The 16,521-nt window shown below is 30.7% G+C and overlaps 1 protein-coding gene across 1 annotated transcript in view; it reads left to right on the top strand.

Annotated features, from left to right (window-relative positions):
* The window catches only part of nAChRalpha6 (nicotinic acetylcholine receptor alpha6), a 173,168-nt gene extending 160,187 nt beyond the window's left edge, over positions 1-12,981 (top strand). The window contains exons 6-13 of the mRNA XM_068770438.1: positions 811-991; positions 2,763-2,838; positions 3,829-4,023; positions 6,174-6,260; positions 8,781-8,890; positions 9,833-10,059; positions 10,669-10,872; positions 12,801-12,981. Of these exons, the coding sequence (XP_068626539.1) occupies positions 811-991; positions 2,763-2,838; positions 3,829-4,023; positions 6,174-6,260; positions 8,781-8,890; positions 9,833-10,059; positions 10,669-10,872; positions 12,801-12,885 (1,165 nt within the window). The 3' untranslated portion in view covers positions 12,886-12,981. The remainder of the gene's footprint in view (positions 1-810; positions 992-2,762; positions 2,839-3,828; positions 4,024-6,173; positions 6,261-8,780; positions 8,891-9,832; positions 10,060-10,668; positions 10,873-12,800) is intronic.
* The last annotated feature ends 3,540 nt before the right edge of the window (positions 12,982-16,521 follow it).

The raw sequence follows: 16,521 nt of genomic DNA, 5'->3' as shown, positions 1-16,521 counted from the left end.
TTTACCATTGGTTGCACGGATTAAAACGTCCCAGATAAAACCTAAGCACTACTAAAAAATTATAAAACTATTTAACTAAAAGCGATCCACTTTCATTTCCGCTTTAATCACTTAATTAAATTTATATAAATATGATATTAAATATAATAGATATATCTACTTTTAATTTTTAATAAAAATCACGTCTCTCTAATCTCAACAAGAATGTGTTACTAGAATTTTTATATATTCCATTACCTTGCTTTAGATGAATTTAGTAACGAATAAACATATCGATAAAAAGAATGTTTCTTTTTAATTTAGTGAATAGATTCAATTTATTTTCAGTTGATTCGATTATATGGATTACTAAACAATTTCAACGGAATTATACGTTCTATTGATTAAAGAAAGCTTTTAACTTTATTTACGATTTTATGGGATTTTGAGGATTTGCTCATTCGTAGGCCTTGCTCCGATTCTTTACAATACAGGGTAAAGTTGGAGAGAGCGTTGAAAGGAAAGTTTAATTTAATTCACAGAATAAAGCTCGGTGAATTTTATATATTGGTCATCGAGTAGATGACGATGAGAGAGATTCGTAAATTTCTTCAAATCATTTTTTTATAAACCAAATATAATGTAGTATTATCAAGTTTAATTAAAATGTCTTATATCTTTAATAATGTTTTATCATTGTATCAATTATGACGTGTTATCATAGTATCGTTAACGATGTCGTCTTCAAGAGAAGATTGTCACATTGTTAGAATTTCCGTCGAGGTATGTTTTAATATGATGATGGATGTGCCGGTTTTCTCATTGATGTAGTGCTGACGAGGGTTTTGACGGGACGTACCAGACGAACGTGGTGGTCAGAAGCAACGGCAGTTGCCTGTATGTACCCCCGGGCATTTTCAAGAGCACATGCAAGATAGACATCACTTGGTTCCCCTTCGACGATCAACATTGTGATATGAAGTTCGGTAGTTGGACCTATGATGGCAATCAGGTAAAGCCTCTTGGTTAGATTCCACTTTCTATGTAAACTTTCATGATCTCTGGAACTTTTACCAAGGCGCTTATTCTTAAAATAATCATCAAAGTAACGAATAACTATAATTCAAACTTGCTTTGAAAGATCCAATTTATACAAAACTTATTTATTTTACAATTTCATAATATATGTAACAAGTTCAGATAATTATTTATTGTACTATTAACATTTTTAACGAAAGTTTATTTAACGAGATCTTAGTTGTTAAATCAGTCTCTACGATATTATAATATTATGATGAGTATTAAAATGAATATGGGGTAAAATGGGAAAAAGAAAGGAATAAGGGAACCACGTGAGAAACCAAAAGGATACTTTCATCCCAAAAGTTTTGTATGTACTATTTTGCATGGAGCAAATGTTATTTCCACTTCAACACTACCAACATATCAGTTAGATAAAGGATCACTATCCTAATTATTCTTATACGAATAAGCATAGAAATTTAAACTAAGATATTACTTTATTAATAAACTAAGTAAGTTGATGTAATTAATTTCTGATTTAGATGTTAGTTTGTAAAGCCTAGAGAAAATTTTCGTTTTCAAAATGAACAAAAATGTTCTGCTCTAATAAATACAAAGAGGACACAATTATTTATTAACTAATCTAAATCAAACTTGATTAGTTAAAGATTAAATAGATCTATACAGATCTTTTTAAAGTTAAATGTATTATAATAGTTGAATGAATGATATTTTAACAAAATGTGTAAGTCTCTATTGAGAGAAAGAAGAATTCAATTTGCAAGATTTTGATAGACACTTTATTATGATAAAATAATAGATTATTTAATAATTTATTTTATATATAGTATTAGCAGAAGTTAAACAGTAATGAAATCAAGAGATAGTTACATTATATAGTTTTGTTTATATTGCGTTAAAAATATCGATTCTCAAACTTATAGTGTCATATTGTTATGTAATTTATAAGTGTAAACTTCTTTCTAAATTCTATGTATGAATATTCTAGAAAAATTTATCATTTTAAAACCGACCATAACTCATTTCTGAAGACTAATTTTATCTCGGCTTTATATACTATTTTTATTTCGTATAATCTGTGCTGTATATGTGTTGTCATTTGTGTTTTAATGCATGTTCATATATTAGCAGTATTTAATTACTTATTTTTTAATTAATCTATCCTTAACCTAATGTGTGTGTTTTTTTCCGTTATCATGTGTTACTTTAGTAAAACGTAAATAATATTTGCAAGCGATATTTTCTCTTTAACATCTCTAGAGTATCCGGCGATAAATATTGAAACTCGACCTTTGAAAAGAGACAATCGGCTAATTTTGGCTTCGTAGAGCGTTCTCTATCGCACACTACCTATGTGACTTTTTGTTAGTCGTGCAACAGAGATAACGCTATACGAAGCTAAATCTTTCTTTCCAGAGGTCGATGTGCAATATTTAATGCCGGGTTCTGTGCTTGTCTTGTAGTGGTTTTTATGTTTCTTGCATTCTCCTTATGCTACTATCTCCTATAAATTCAACTTTACATGAAGCATAAATATACACGCACTAAAATTAATTAGATAACTAGTATAGCATTCATTTCATATGCTTGCTTAACAATGTAGATCTACACCGATGCAACCTTGTATAAATCGATATAATTAGATGCGGCGTTACCTGGCATGACTATGTTATAGAAAAAATTATATTGTATATATTTTTGACAATTTATAAGATGTGTGAATTGATTGGATCTAACAGCTGGACCTGGTACTCAAAGACGAATCCGGTGGGGATTTGTCAGATTTCATAACAAACGGAGAATGGTATCTAATAGGTAAGTATATTAATCTAATATAATCTTAACTTAAGAAGTCGTTTGTGTAACTTTGGACTATTATTGTAGACTTATTTTTTTGTATATTTCTTTTAAATAATCGATATAGCGGTTATTTGACAACGCTCCTTTCGTATTACTGGCTATTAGTCTATTAAATTTAAATGTAAATATTCTTTTTGCCAAGTTACGATCAGCTAAGATTTTTGGAATGTTCACGCGCAAAAAGGAGTTTAGGGCGCGTTCATATGAGAAAGGCGCGTTCATTAAAAATGCATGTAGTGAAATATAACCAGGATTAGATTTTTTATATTACATTCATAAAAGACTGTGATTAGTCACTAGAAGCAGGCGAGGGATAGATAGTAGGTAATAAAAATAATAAAACCTGTTTAATATCGTCATTTCAGACTATAGTCGTCCATTGCAAGGTATAGGCCTCTCCCAAAGATATTTATGGGGGATGTACCATAATTGTTACTGTTGGCAGGCGAGTTGGCAATCATAGTATGACAGTATGGTACGCAGAGGACGCTGCTGTCCACCTTCTGGAAATTTGTTTTTGTGCAGTCGCGAATAATTAATGCACAAAGTGCGAATTAAACAAAATCGAACCCGCGACCTACCATGGTCATTACGACCATAATAATTATTAGAGTTAAAATATTCTTGCACGTACGAATTAAAATTTGAATGATGGCTTGAATTCGTTCGCCTTTGTTATCACCATATAAGCCAATAAATCCCCTCTGCAATGAATTGTCTTCTCCAAAGATCGCCATGATGATCGGTCTTGCATTGCCCGTTATTTAAATTATGTCATCTTTGCACTTAGCGAGGTCTTACCCACGATCTGTGATATCAAAATTGTAAATAGTTTCTTATATATCTCTCCTTTTCTAGCTCTCATACTCCTCGTTATCAAAGAAGGAACAAATATGTATATGAGTGGTAAATCACCACGGTCTTTAATGTGTGTAACTATTTCAGGGATGCCAGGAAAGAAGAATACAATAACGTATGCATGCTGTCCAGAGCCGTACGTCGATGTGACATTTACAATCATGATTAGGAGGAGAACATTATATTACTTCTTCAACCTGATCGTTCCGTGCGTGTTGATATCATCAATGGCTCTTCTCGGATTCACATTGCCGCCGGACTCCGGAGAGAAACTAACTCTCGGTCAGTTATTTGTTACTTTTAAAACATATCTTATTCATTCTCATTATTAACACTGATTAGTTTCGAAATACAAAACTTCTTTTGCAAACTTTCATTAATAAAGATATCTATTCATACCATCAACTTTTAATATTTACAATTTTTGTTTTTTAATAAGCACAATTGTTAAGAAAGTATAACTTCTAACGATATTATAAAGGGTGATTGCTTATAGGTGTAAAGATTAAAAGGAGGGAGGAGGGGTTGAATTATATTTAGTTTTCTGTCGTCTAATCTATGGTGTATAAGTAATGAATACGAAAAGGAATTAAAATATTGCGAGGGAAAACAGAGTAAATATACATAGTATGTTAAAAATATTATTGTTATTCTATTTCCTGTCACATGATACGGGAAGTACGAGAGAATTCACACTATGTATTAAAATCATATGTTGTTAAAATCTGTTTCTACAGACTTTGTAATATTAAAAGTTATTAGTTCGTAGTATTCGATTATAATTAATAAATGGATCTAGCTTTATTAAGAGCCATCACTTTATCTGTTTGCTGACAAATTAACTACACATTCACCTTTTGTAAAGCTTTTATATATATATATATATATATATACATATATATATATATATATATACATATATATATAGAAAAGCTTTACAAAATGTGTTTATATATATATATATATATATATATATATAATTATCTTGTATAATAACAGTAGGTGTAGTAAATGAAAATTTCTTTTCTAAAATAAAATTCTCTCACAAGATTTTAAATAAAATTTTTATTCGTTTGATATGGAATCGAAAATATAATTTAACGCTTGGGTTAAATCTGCTATGATATTAAATTTTAGACGCTGAAAACTCACTCGGTTACACATTTCCACTTTGCATATCACTGGCTTTCGATCTTTTCACGCTAAATCGGAGCAATTCCTCCTCGAAGTTACTCTTTAATGGAAATGTGCTTTAGAATTTCAAATACCGTATCTGATGCTCGCATAAATAAAATTGCTATAGCTAGGGCTATACAGTACCCAGATGTTTTACGACAGTCACATACATACGTTATTGCTTACATTAATTAAAATAAAATATAGCTTATTTTCTCTCAATTAATATATGGTACACCCTACCCAAAATAGTTTTATTTTAACAATAAATAACGTAATAATAATAAAGCAATAAAAGCTGATGTTCGAAATTCAAATCAAACTATTAACACGTTTAGCAGCTAAAATTCATTAATAATGTGCCCGTTGAAGGAAAAAAAGTTCAGGCCTCAAAAGCATCAATTATATACACAGATTTACTCAATAGGGAAACTAATTTATAGTCTGTCAACTGGAGTTATTGAAAAAAGAACGAATAAAAAAATATCTGTCAACTGTCATGCTCGAAGTTGCATGTCGTATATAGGTTGATTGGAAATAAGTGTGAAAACTTTATAGTTTTTTGCTGAAATATGAGATACTTCTCTAAAAATTTATGATTAATCAACCATGTATAATCATGTTCAAACTAAATTTTATATTTGTGAAAAGGCATCGTTCACATTAAACAGTGACGTAAAGTGAATCACTACATAAAACACGTCCCAAATAATTGCTACTTGATCTCTGTTTTTATCTGTGCCAACAGGTGTAACGATATTATTATCGTTAACTGTTTTTCTCAACCTGGTAGCGGAAAAAATGCCTACGACATCGGACGCCATTCCTCTTATAGGTACTTTATGACGAAAGAGAAACATGTGCACGCTGTTTCCATAGTAACATAGGTGTGCCACAAGGAACCTACCTTGGGCTGTTTCTTTTGATGTTTTATTTTCTGATTGTTGTCATCTTTGATGTGCTAAACTTTTCGAAGGCAATTTTCAATGCGACCAAGCATCGTGCATTCCAAATAGATTGTTTCTAGAGTATGCTCACACTGTTTGTCTTTAGATCAAACCTTTGTCCTCCCTACGCATTTGTTATAGTGAAACATGGGTAAGTGATTGTTGGTTTAGATTCATTAGCATCCATATCATAAAATCTAACAACAAATAAATATCTTTAAAGAACGGAGAGTTGTGTTGGACGCCAAATCACGAATATTAACGGGGTCTTGCAGCGTTCAATAGGGTTAACACTGTGTTTGATTTCAGGCGTCACTATCCTTCTATCGCTGACGGTGTTCCTCAACTTGGTTGCCGAGACCCTGCCGCAGGTTTCCGACGCAATCCCCTTGTTAGGTACACTACCACTATCCAGACCCGACCATTAACCATTCCCACTTTATCCCATTTCAGTTCAACCACCACCTATTTCTTTTCATATTAATTTTGTTTCGTTTCTTTCGTATCCAGTATAAAATTATTTTAAAACATTACAAGGAGTAAATTAAGTATATTAACAACCCTACGAGATAAATAGTTTAAATTAATATTTCTATATTCAAAAGTAACACATAACTTACACCATAAAATACATTTTTATTACATCTTTATCCAATATATCCTCCATCGTTTTCTTGGAATCGATGTCGTGGTTCTTTCATAACATTATTTATGTATAAGCAAAATTTGCATATATGTGTTGATAACTACGCTATCAAATTTACGGAATCCAAAACTTTAATGAATTTGAAAATCAGATTAATCGTACGAACCTTGTATGTCAGTTAGTCAGGCATGGCATGTGTTTCACGTATACAAATCCGCAATATTTTATTGATATACCTGGAAGCATGAAGGTAAGTTCACGGTATTCAGCACTTTTAATGTTACGTAAAGTTTTCCTTCTATTTCACTGTTATCATCACGGACTCGATTCCATGGTGCAAAGTATGTGTTATTTTTATTTTAAGTGTAAATGCTTTTTTTAATTTATATCTAAGTCATATTTCTTGTTGATTCTGTTACGCGATGTTCTAGATACTTGGAGGGTGGTTGGTGTAATTATAAAAATGTTATTATAAACCTAATAAGCCGCGTAAATAAGATGATAAATAATGGATATCTGTTAAAACAATATAATAGTGTCTGCATGGTTACTCCGTTTTATTTCGTTTGTTTTATCTCGAGCCCCGTACCGACTCAGCACACCAACAGGTTTTGTCTTCTCTGTCCAATGTTGCGTAGTATCATCGAAGACTCCATACGATCTGGTCACAGTTGATTAGAACAGTTTGGTTTTTACAGTGATATTAATCTTTACAGGTGTAACAATACTCCTCTCGCAAACGGTTTTCTCTCTATTGGTGGGACACGTTATCACAAAAACCTCAGAGGCGATCCCTCTAATAGGTGAGAAACGTTCGCTGGGAAAATGTCTAGTGCTAAAAATGAAAATGATAAATAATAAAAAATTGAATAGCCTGTTCTAAAGTGAATTTAGTGGGTGGCGATACGAGGGATATTATTTATGACAATTAAATTACATCGTAAATTCACTATTGATTTATAATAAAAAATATTCCTCAAGCCTATAATGAAATTTAAAAAAAAATATTTTTAATTTACTCCAATTTCTGCTTGAATGATTTGGAAAAGAGAGCATAGATTTTGTATTGAAATTTATAAAATTGCATTTAAAAGACTCGGCGTCTTGAGAATTTCTGTGCTTTGACAGTTCTTCTTATGCTATATACACAATACATAGAAGTATTGCACTCAAAGCTACTGAAAGCTTCACATATTCGCTCTGAATTATAAATGTTTCTCCATATTACTCTCTTTATAGACGTTCCATACTGATGTTCTTGTAATGTATTAAAATAACTCTTTCTCCTTCTTCTGCCTACAGCCAGCTCTCTGTCCCTTCTTCTCTTAGAATTGATATTTATTTACTTTCTTTATCCCTCTGTCAAGTGTTCTAATTAAATTTAAATTAATTTATGGCTACTGACGTCATGTTAAAAGCATGAAATAAATAATTAAAAGAATCTAAATAAAAATGATTAAAGCACAACTCTCCTAAATTTGCAAATAGGTTTAATGCTATTTAGGGCTGATTTCGCTTTTAGATGTTTTAAACGATTTGTTAAAGTTAATCTGCAATTGTTCTCATGAAAGTGGACGCGGGTAGAGAGGGTCCAGTCTCCAAGTATCTCGTGAACATCGGACCTTGCTACTTTGTCCGGTCTGTCTAACACTATAACGATTTTAGTATAATGTAAAATTCAACATCAAAGTTATCAAAGGAACATGGCTTTATCTACCCTGTTATATATCTACTCCGTTCCTTTGGTAATGTTAAAACTGTCTCCGTCAATTCAATTTGAATATTTTGTGAATTTAAACACTATACGAATTGTCGGAGATATTATTAAGTCACATAGAAAATATATCAACGAAAGACAGTTTAAAATAATCATTTAATATTCTTTATTTAAAATGTTGCATGCTGTTTTTTAAAAGTTGTCAAATTTTATTACCATCTCTTCCATCGTTCTTTAATTGTGATTTAAAATTGCATGTTTGTTAAATATCTAGCATGATCTAGCTTTTAATGTTAATTAATACTAATTTTATTTATGCTAATAATTACGAAAATTAAATAAATTTAGAACAAAATGAATTACCTAATTTTCTCCTTTTTTAAATAATTTAGTTTATTGTAAATCTAAAATCATATATAATCGATGTTTATGTTTGTGTGTAAATAATGATTAGTCGATAAATCATACCTTTTATTAATATGAAATTGATTTAGTTTTGATATACAAAGCTTTGTTCAGCCACACTGGTATAGCAGAATGTTTTCGGTGACAGGGACTTATTTCAACTGCATCATGTTCATGGTGGCGTCGTCCGTGGTGTTGACTGTAGTGGTTCTAAATTACCATCACAGGACAGCAGATATACACGAAATGCCTCAATGGGTAAGAAACTTTATTTTCGATTTTATCTACACTTTAAGTTACCAATAGACTGTACGTGTACATGTCTATTGTCTATTGTCTCGTGTGCAGTTTGTGTTGTTAGCCTTGCGGCTTTTACAGCTTCATCGGAAACGAGTTCACGGAACGATGGGGTCCATGAACTATATAAAATTTACAAGATTCGAGTTTCCGAATCCGTATCAGTACTCGGCGGGGAGACGAGGAAGTCACAAAGGTAGTGGCCGCGAGATAGAAGCAGCGGGGCTAATCACCCAGTTAGCCCTCGAGGACACAAACCAAGCACGACCCAGTTGGCCGGCAGAACTCGCGGCTAGCGCGCATGTCTGGTCAGTGTTGTTGAAGTGTACTGAGTAAGGAGTTAAGATGTACATGTCTACACATGAGGAATTTATTGTACTCGTGGTCATTCGTGTTTGTTTTGTGGGCTGTCAACTGCCATTTCAACTTGTCAAATCAGCTGGGTAATCAAAATTCAAGTTTTAAGAGAACTGTCAAATACGTTTTAATAGTCATTATATTTTAAGAAATATTTCAAAATTTTGCGCAAATTTATTATTTTGTCCAAAAGCACCTTCTGCAAAGTATTCGTATTGGGAAATTTTGTCGTTTTCAAGTTACGTCATGACTGAGTGAAATAGAAGTTCATGTCTATATGTTTGTCTGTGTAATAGGCGAATGTATATACAACATGAATGTATAAAGAACTAATCACTCGTCCTAGGTTAAGTTTAACTATTCCTAAAGATAAAGTAATAAGACTGGTTTCAGCAATTACATTTTTTTTAATTACATTCTAATTATTTATTACACATCAACTTGGACTTGATCTTCGTGGTAAAATTGTGTGCATAAAAAACAGCATAATGGAACTTGAAAAAAGAAATAGAAAAAAGGTGACGTCACTATAGACTTCTATTTCAGATCAAAACCGTATTTCTGCAATGGCTGCCGTGGATACTGCGGATGTCGAGACCGGGGAAGAAGATAACGAGGAAGACGATAATGATGACCAACAGGATGAGGGAACTGGAGTTGAAAGAGAGGTCTTCGAAGTCACTGCTAGCCAACGTGCTGGACATCGATGACGACTTTAGACATGCGCCACCACCTCCTAATAGCACAGCTTCCACTGGAAACTTGGGGCCGGGGTAAAATAAAACTATTATCTTTTTAATCTTACTAACAGTGGCAGAGATTCATCATAGTGCATGACAAATTAGAGTTGCAACTTATATACGAAAAAGAATATGTATCTATAATAATCCGTGTTGGATTCACAAAGTGGATTACCTAAGAGCCTTTCCAATAATCAAACATTGTTCGACTTTTAAATTTTAATATTTTTAGTTTAAGTAGTCTTCGTTGTTCGGATATTTTTTAAATTTAAATTATTTCTTACAAATACCTACAACTAAATTATTATTATTATTATAAAAAATGACATATTTGTGATTGCTAAAATGAACATATATTAGAGCCAAAAGAAGTTCTATATCTTTTTAAAATCATAAACAAATTGTCAAATGATTTTAAAAGTTTGTTCGAAATTGAAATATTTTAAAAATGAATAAACAAATAATTTACGCGCATATTTGTGATGCCGCTATTGGTTAGAAAGCAATTTTATATAAAATTAATATGTAGAAATGAGACAATGTTACGATAGCAGAAAGATCAACATGAACGTAACAAAATAAATATAAAATAAAGTTATGCAGAAGCTAAAATCGATATCGAGAGTGGCTTTGTTAATCCAGGTGTTCAATATTCCGAACGGACTTCCGCCGGTCGTTCGTCCGCCCCTCCACAATGGAGGACGTGGGGGGAGGTCTCGGCAGCCACCACCGCGAGCTTCATCTCATTCTGAGGGAGTTGCAGTTCATAACGGCAAGAATGAAGAAGGCCGACGAAGAGGCGGAACTAATTAGCGATTGGAAATTCGCGGCGATGGTCGTGGACAGGTAGGTGGAAAAATCTTCAAATATTAAAAAAAAACTACAATAAATGTGTACTAAATCTTGACTTCTACTAATATATCGGGATAATTCATATTTTCAATTTTTTTTAATCGCTTTATTAATATACCAGCTTTCACATTAAAGGTTGACTTCCATTAATGTACTAGATATCTCAATAAACTTTAATAGTAGAGTACAGAGTAGATTATGGTCTTTCGCGTTCCAAAATAAATTAATGTAACGAGTATTGGAGTGGTCACTTTATACATTTAAAATAAATTAACACATTTTTTGATCCATAAATATTGATCAAAACTGTTTTTTAACAAGTATCAATTACAGCGAAGCAACTGTCAAACGCGCGAAGTTCGGAGCGAACTGTCAAAAATTTTAAAAAATATCAACGGATACAAAAAATTATCTATATCTAAATATATATAAATCAAAAATTATAAATTTATATATATATATATCTTTATATGTTTATAAAGTTAAAAATACATTTGAATATCTTTTAGTACCTCTTTTTTAAAAAAGATTTTTTTTTGCTCGAATCATTAGTCTGATTAATTGTCAAAATTTTCGTTTTATATTTAACTTTGTAAACGCAATTAATGCCTATTGTATTAAATGTTCGGAATGAACGAATGACATACTCGTAGTATAAATTGATAATTTAATATAACAGTATGTCGTAACGAATCCGTATTTATATTGAAACTTTGAACGTGAAGGCAGCAATATCGAATTATAAACTAATTACTTTATATTTAAATCGATTTCATATTTAACTGAACCGATCTCGTATATATGCGTACCTATATATACAATGTGACTGAAAATAGCTGTAAAACTTCCCAATGATCCTATATAAAGTGACCAAACTTAAATATTCTTACATTAATTTATTTTTCTATTGGAAATCGACATGCCAATAACTCCTGATCGTAAACAACCTGTTTGAATTTTGTAAATGCCTTTTATAATATTCATCAAGTTATTTAATATTTCTGAAATCATTTATTTTACATGGTGTACTATATATTCGTCGTTTTTTTTATGACCCACGCTATTGGAGGCCTCTCGTATCCCTAATTAGTTGGGATCAGGGTCTTAGTTTACAATTAAGTTTTTCAGATCTTTCATCTTTATTCTTCACTTACTGTCATTCTTTTCAATTTATTTTATTTTTACCTTATTTCCATGATTATATCTTTCATTTTGTTCCTTCATTACTTCTTGCTTTCATCGCCTTCCTTCCATCATCTTATTACTCTTAGGTGGCTAGGTACATTTTATTATTGACTTATTCTATTTTTTTTATTTTATCACAGTTTTCTTCGGGTTGTGCTTTCTTAATACATTACCACACTTTTCTTATTCTATTTTTCCTATTATTAATTGACTAGGTGTTTTATGTGCAGTTTATTAGGTACCTACTTATCTATATTCGTCGTTTCATCCCGTAAACGCCCACTGTAAGGCCTAGGCCTTTCCCAAAGATATATATGGAGGGATATACCATCAAAATCAAGTTTGGCTGGCGGGTTGCGATCCCAGTGTGGCATTATGGTACGTAGTGGACGCTGCTGCTCTGGAAACTTGTTTGTAAGCAGTGGCAACCCTATATAATTCATACACAGAGTGTATTACATAAGATTGTATCCTGGGAATCAAACCCTGTATCAAAGTCTCAATCTGACTGCAAATAATGTACATTCATCTCTTTAATGTTTCTATACCTATAACATGTTTAGCATGTTGTATAGTACAACAATTTTGTTTAATATTTTCAAATATGCTTCTTGCTACCTCTACACAACTTGGATTAACTTAAAGAAAGCCTCTGTAAGGCATTAAGTTAATACACATGTAAGAAGAACAAAAATGATTTTTGTTGTATTTGTTAATGTGTAATATTTTTGGTGCAGGTTTTGCCTGTTCGTGTTCACATTGTTCACGATCATAGCAACCGTGGCGGTGTTACTCTCGGCTCCACACATCATTGTGCAGTAAAACGAGACGACACGCGACTCAAGTACGAGAGAACTAATTTAAAATGTAATTATATTTATGTATTATATTATATGTAATATCGTGGTAAACGCACACGTCTCCCCTAACTAAGTCGAAAGACGTTAAATATAAATAATATCTAGTGGGTTACCTAGTTCTAGTTAAGTCCAACATAATTTTTGAATAATGATTGTGATTCCGAATAGATATACGGATTAAAGTTGAATTGTATAATTTGTTAAATGATTATAATAATAATAATACTTAATGTGAATAAATATTTAATTAAAAATGTTTTGTTAAATAGATCACAAAAGGTGAAGGATTTGAGAAGGCATTGTAATGTTTCAGGATGTATCACAGTCAATATACGGAATAAATTGAAATGGTTCAACTTAAGACAGAGGTTATTTATAAGTACTTTTAAGTTATCGAAGATAGCATTGATCAAGGAGAGAAGTTTGAAAATTCAATTATTCTTTAAACACGTAATTGAGGGATCATAAATGATGACATTACTCTAGTGTTTTAAGTAATGTACTTTAAGTGAAAGTACGTGAAACCGCTGATCTGTTTTAAGTTACGTTTAAGTTCGCGTTTGAATTCACATTGGATCGTTTACGATATCATTAAATATTCATTAGTAAATCGAGGATATTATTTAGAAATACGGAATTGATACAAAATCGACAACAATTAAATGGAACCAAAATAAATATATAAATTTAAATTTAGACGAGTTTTAAATAATATAAATTAAATTAACAACGGAGACGGTGGCTTAGATATGTTAAACTAATAATGATATTTTATTCCAATTACAATTAACCTAAAGAAGGTTTTATAATCTGTATTTAAGCTAAGCAAAATTATTTATTCACCTCATTTACATTTATTTATTTTTAACGGGTTAAATTAATAAATTATTCCTTTTAGATACGTAGTAAAGTTTTATTTAATAGTGACATCGATTTATGTTAAATTGCTTTGAATGAAAATATGCTATACCAAGACATTACTAGATAAGTAAAAGTTTTTTTTTATAATGTCACCCGTGTACCCGTGGGTTCGCATGGGATTCGAATCGACACGATGTTACGTCTAAATTTAAATAGGTACCCCTTAGTATTATTGTAGTGGACTATATAGTAACATAGTATCGTTTGAAAGGTAACATTTATTCACATCTTTATCTATGTCCGTTTTTCATCTTCGCTCTTATAGGTGTCGTGTTAGTCTAGATTGTCGTGTCGTGTTATTCTAGGACTACGGTGATTAAAATTAACTAGTATAAATAAGGAGGCTCACTAATATTAGTGATTTAATTAGGATTATTGAATCTCGATGTGTTCTTTCGGAAATCGATTTTTCTATAATCGATTTTACATGTTTTTAAATTCAACCGTTATTCGATGTTGATTTTTGGTGTAAGCGAATGTTTGATGGTTTCAACTTATTGTTCGTTGTTGATCGTCATTTATATACTGTAAGAATATTTCGTTTTGTAAAAGTATTAATTAAGCTGTGGACAGATTTTGAAATGAAAGTGTTTTGTTAGTATATGCTTGGTGCTCAAAATGTATCATTACCACATTCGTTGTTTCTTATTCATGTTATATTAACTATGTTAACTTTAATTAATCGTCTATAAACTTAAAAAAAAACTGTGCAATATATTCCTATTGTTGTATTACTTATTATTAATTATGTAAATGCCTGATAAAATGATGTATGTAAAATTCGAAAACCTTTTTAATTAGATTTATTAGTGCCAAAAAATTTAGGGTTTTAATATCGTGTTAAGTTGGATTTTTAGAGGTATAAACAAAAGATAAAAATAAGAATTTTATTGTAATAGTAATTAAAAAAAAACGAAATAGAATCATTGTTAATGCGACATAATTGTCGGTGACATCTGACCGTAACTATGGGCTAATCAGCCGATTTTAAAAATAAATATTTTATTTAAATAAAAATAAATAAAAGCGAGGTTGTGAAAGGGTTTAGGTAGCCGCGAGTTGCGGTGCAATGTTGAATAAATTATACAAAATAAACGTGTAGAGGAAGTCTACCTTAAAATGAAACAATTTAACTAAATGCCTGCCATGGACCGGGTTAGAGTGAATGTACAAATATATCGGGATCATTTATTCAATTGCTTTTTTTATTTCTTTTTATTTCAGCTTTAACATTTAGGGTTGAGTTTTATTAGTATGTTTTAAATCAATGAATCAATTGAACAATTTAAATCGCAACCATTGGTCCTTTATTTTTTATTTTAAAAATGTTAATTATATTTGTCAATCTCGGATAAAAATAGTACCTTTTTTCTTTTTATTACCTTATTTTCTTAAATATTTTATTTTTAGTACCTTATTTTCTTAAATATTTTAAGCAGTGGTGTCCGAGAAATTTAGCTAATTTAGAACTTTTCCATATCAAATTTTTCGACTGCTTTATATATATAAGTAGTTTTATTTTTTACTTCTTGAAAGTTTTTTTACCTTTTTACCTTTTTTCTTCTATTGTTAACTATGTCTTTATCATGTGTCACAGCTTGCGACCTTTGTGTGTTCTCTGAAGAAATATTTTATTCAGTGTGACCTGATTTTTTTATAATGACATAATTTGACAAATTTGTATGGTACAATACTACGCAGCATATTTAAATTACGAGGAATTTTGTTATTTTATTTAAATAAAATCATATTTACCATGTCCAACGTCCACGTCGACCTGTCAGTATTTTTTATTCAATAATATTGGCTTATATTGTTTGTTTTATACGAATCGGTACAGCCGTTTCAGAATTTATGTTTAATCACTCCTGTTAAAATTTTTGAAATAAATAAATGAATACCATACAAACATTGTCCAACACTGCACAACCGGAACTAAATGCTTTAATTATGAAACAGGTATTTTGAATTGTCGTGTATATTCTGAACACAGTCACTGTATTTCGCGTGATATATTTTGAAATTCGAACACTTTTTACAATCGATAACTCTTCAACAATTATAGTTAATTCATCTCAAGACAGTACATTGGGACGAAGTATTTTTTTACCTAAATTAATTTATTAACATTTTCTTTGATTGTAGAAAGTATCCAATGGTGAGAAAAAATAAATAAAAGCATCGATATTATACTTCTGGTACCTTTCCATTTGCAGCTTTCATTCATATAACAAATCAATTTTTTTTTAAATAAATTGCACTGTATAGTCATCATTGTGAATATATATTATAAATGTTAATTTTAAAATCGTTATGTATAATTTATTTTATTAAAAATTTAAAAATATAAGTGAGGAATATGTTATTAAAATCATATTACGTTTCCATTTCGAATCAAAAATTTTCGATCTTAAAAAATTACAAAATGTTATCTATACTATTCTGGTATTGCAATTTTTATATATAACAGTTATAATATACAAAAGAAACCTTATGTAGAATTAGTAACAACAACATTATGTTAATTTAAAATATATTCTTACAATTTTAACGGATATAAGACTATGTTTCGGAACCTAAATATATCCGAAAGTGACAGTTACAAGAAAGATTGATTTTTAGATTTGAAGGAACCAAAGTTTTTGTTTCTTGTTTGAAATCATTTGAATACACAATA

The sequence above is a fragment of the Battus philenor genome, unplaced genomic scaffold (assembly GCF_028537555.1).
Source record: "Battus philenor isolate CCGP_79_NKW_IND1 unplaced genomic scaffold, ilBatPhil1.0.hap1 SCAF_3, whole genome shotgun sequence".
Classification (NCBI taxonomy): Eukaryota; Metazoa; Arthropoda; class Insecta; order Lepidoptera; family Papilionidae; genus Battus; species Battus philenor.
Note: the sequence above shows the minus strand (reverse complement) of the source record. Positions and strands in the feature narration are given on the sequence as shown.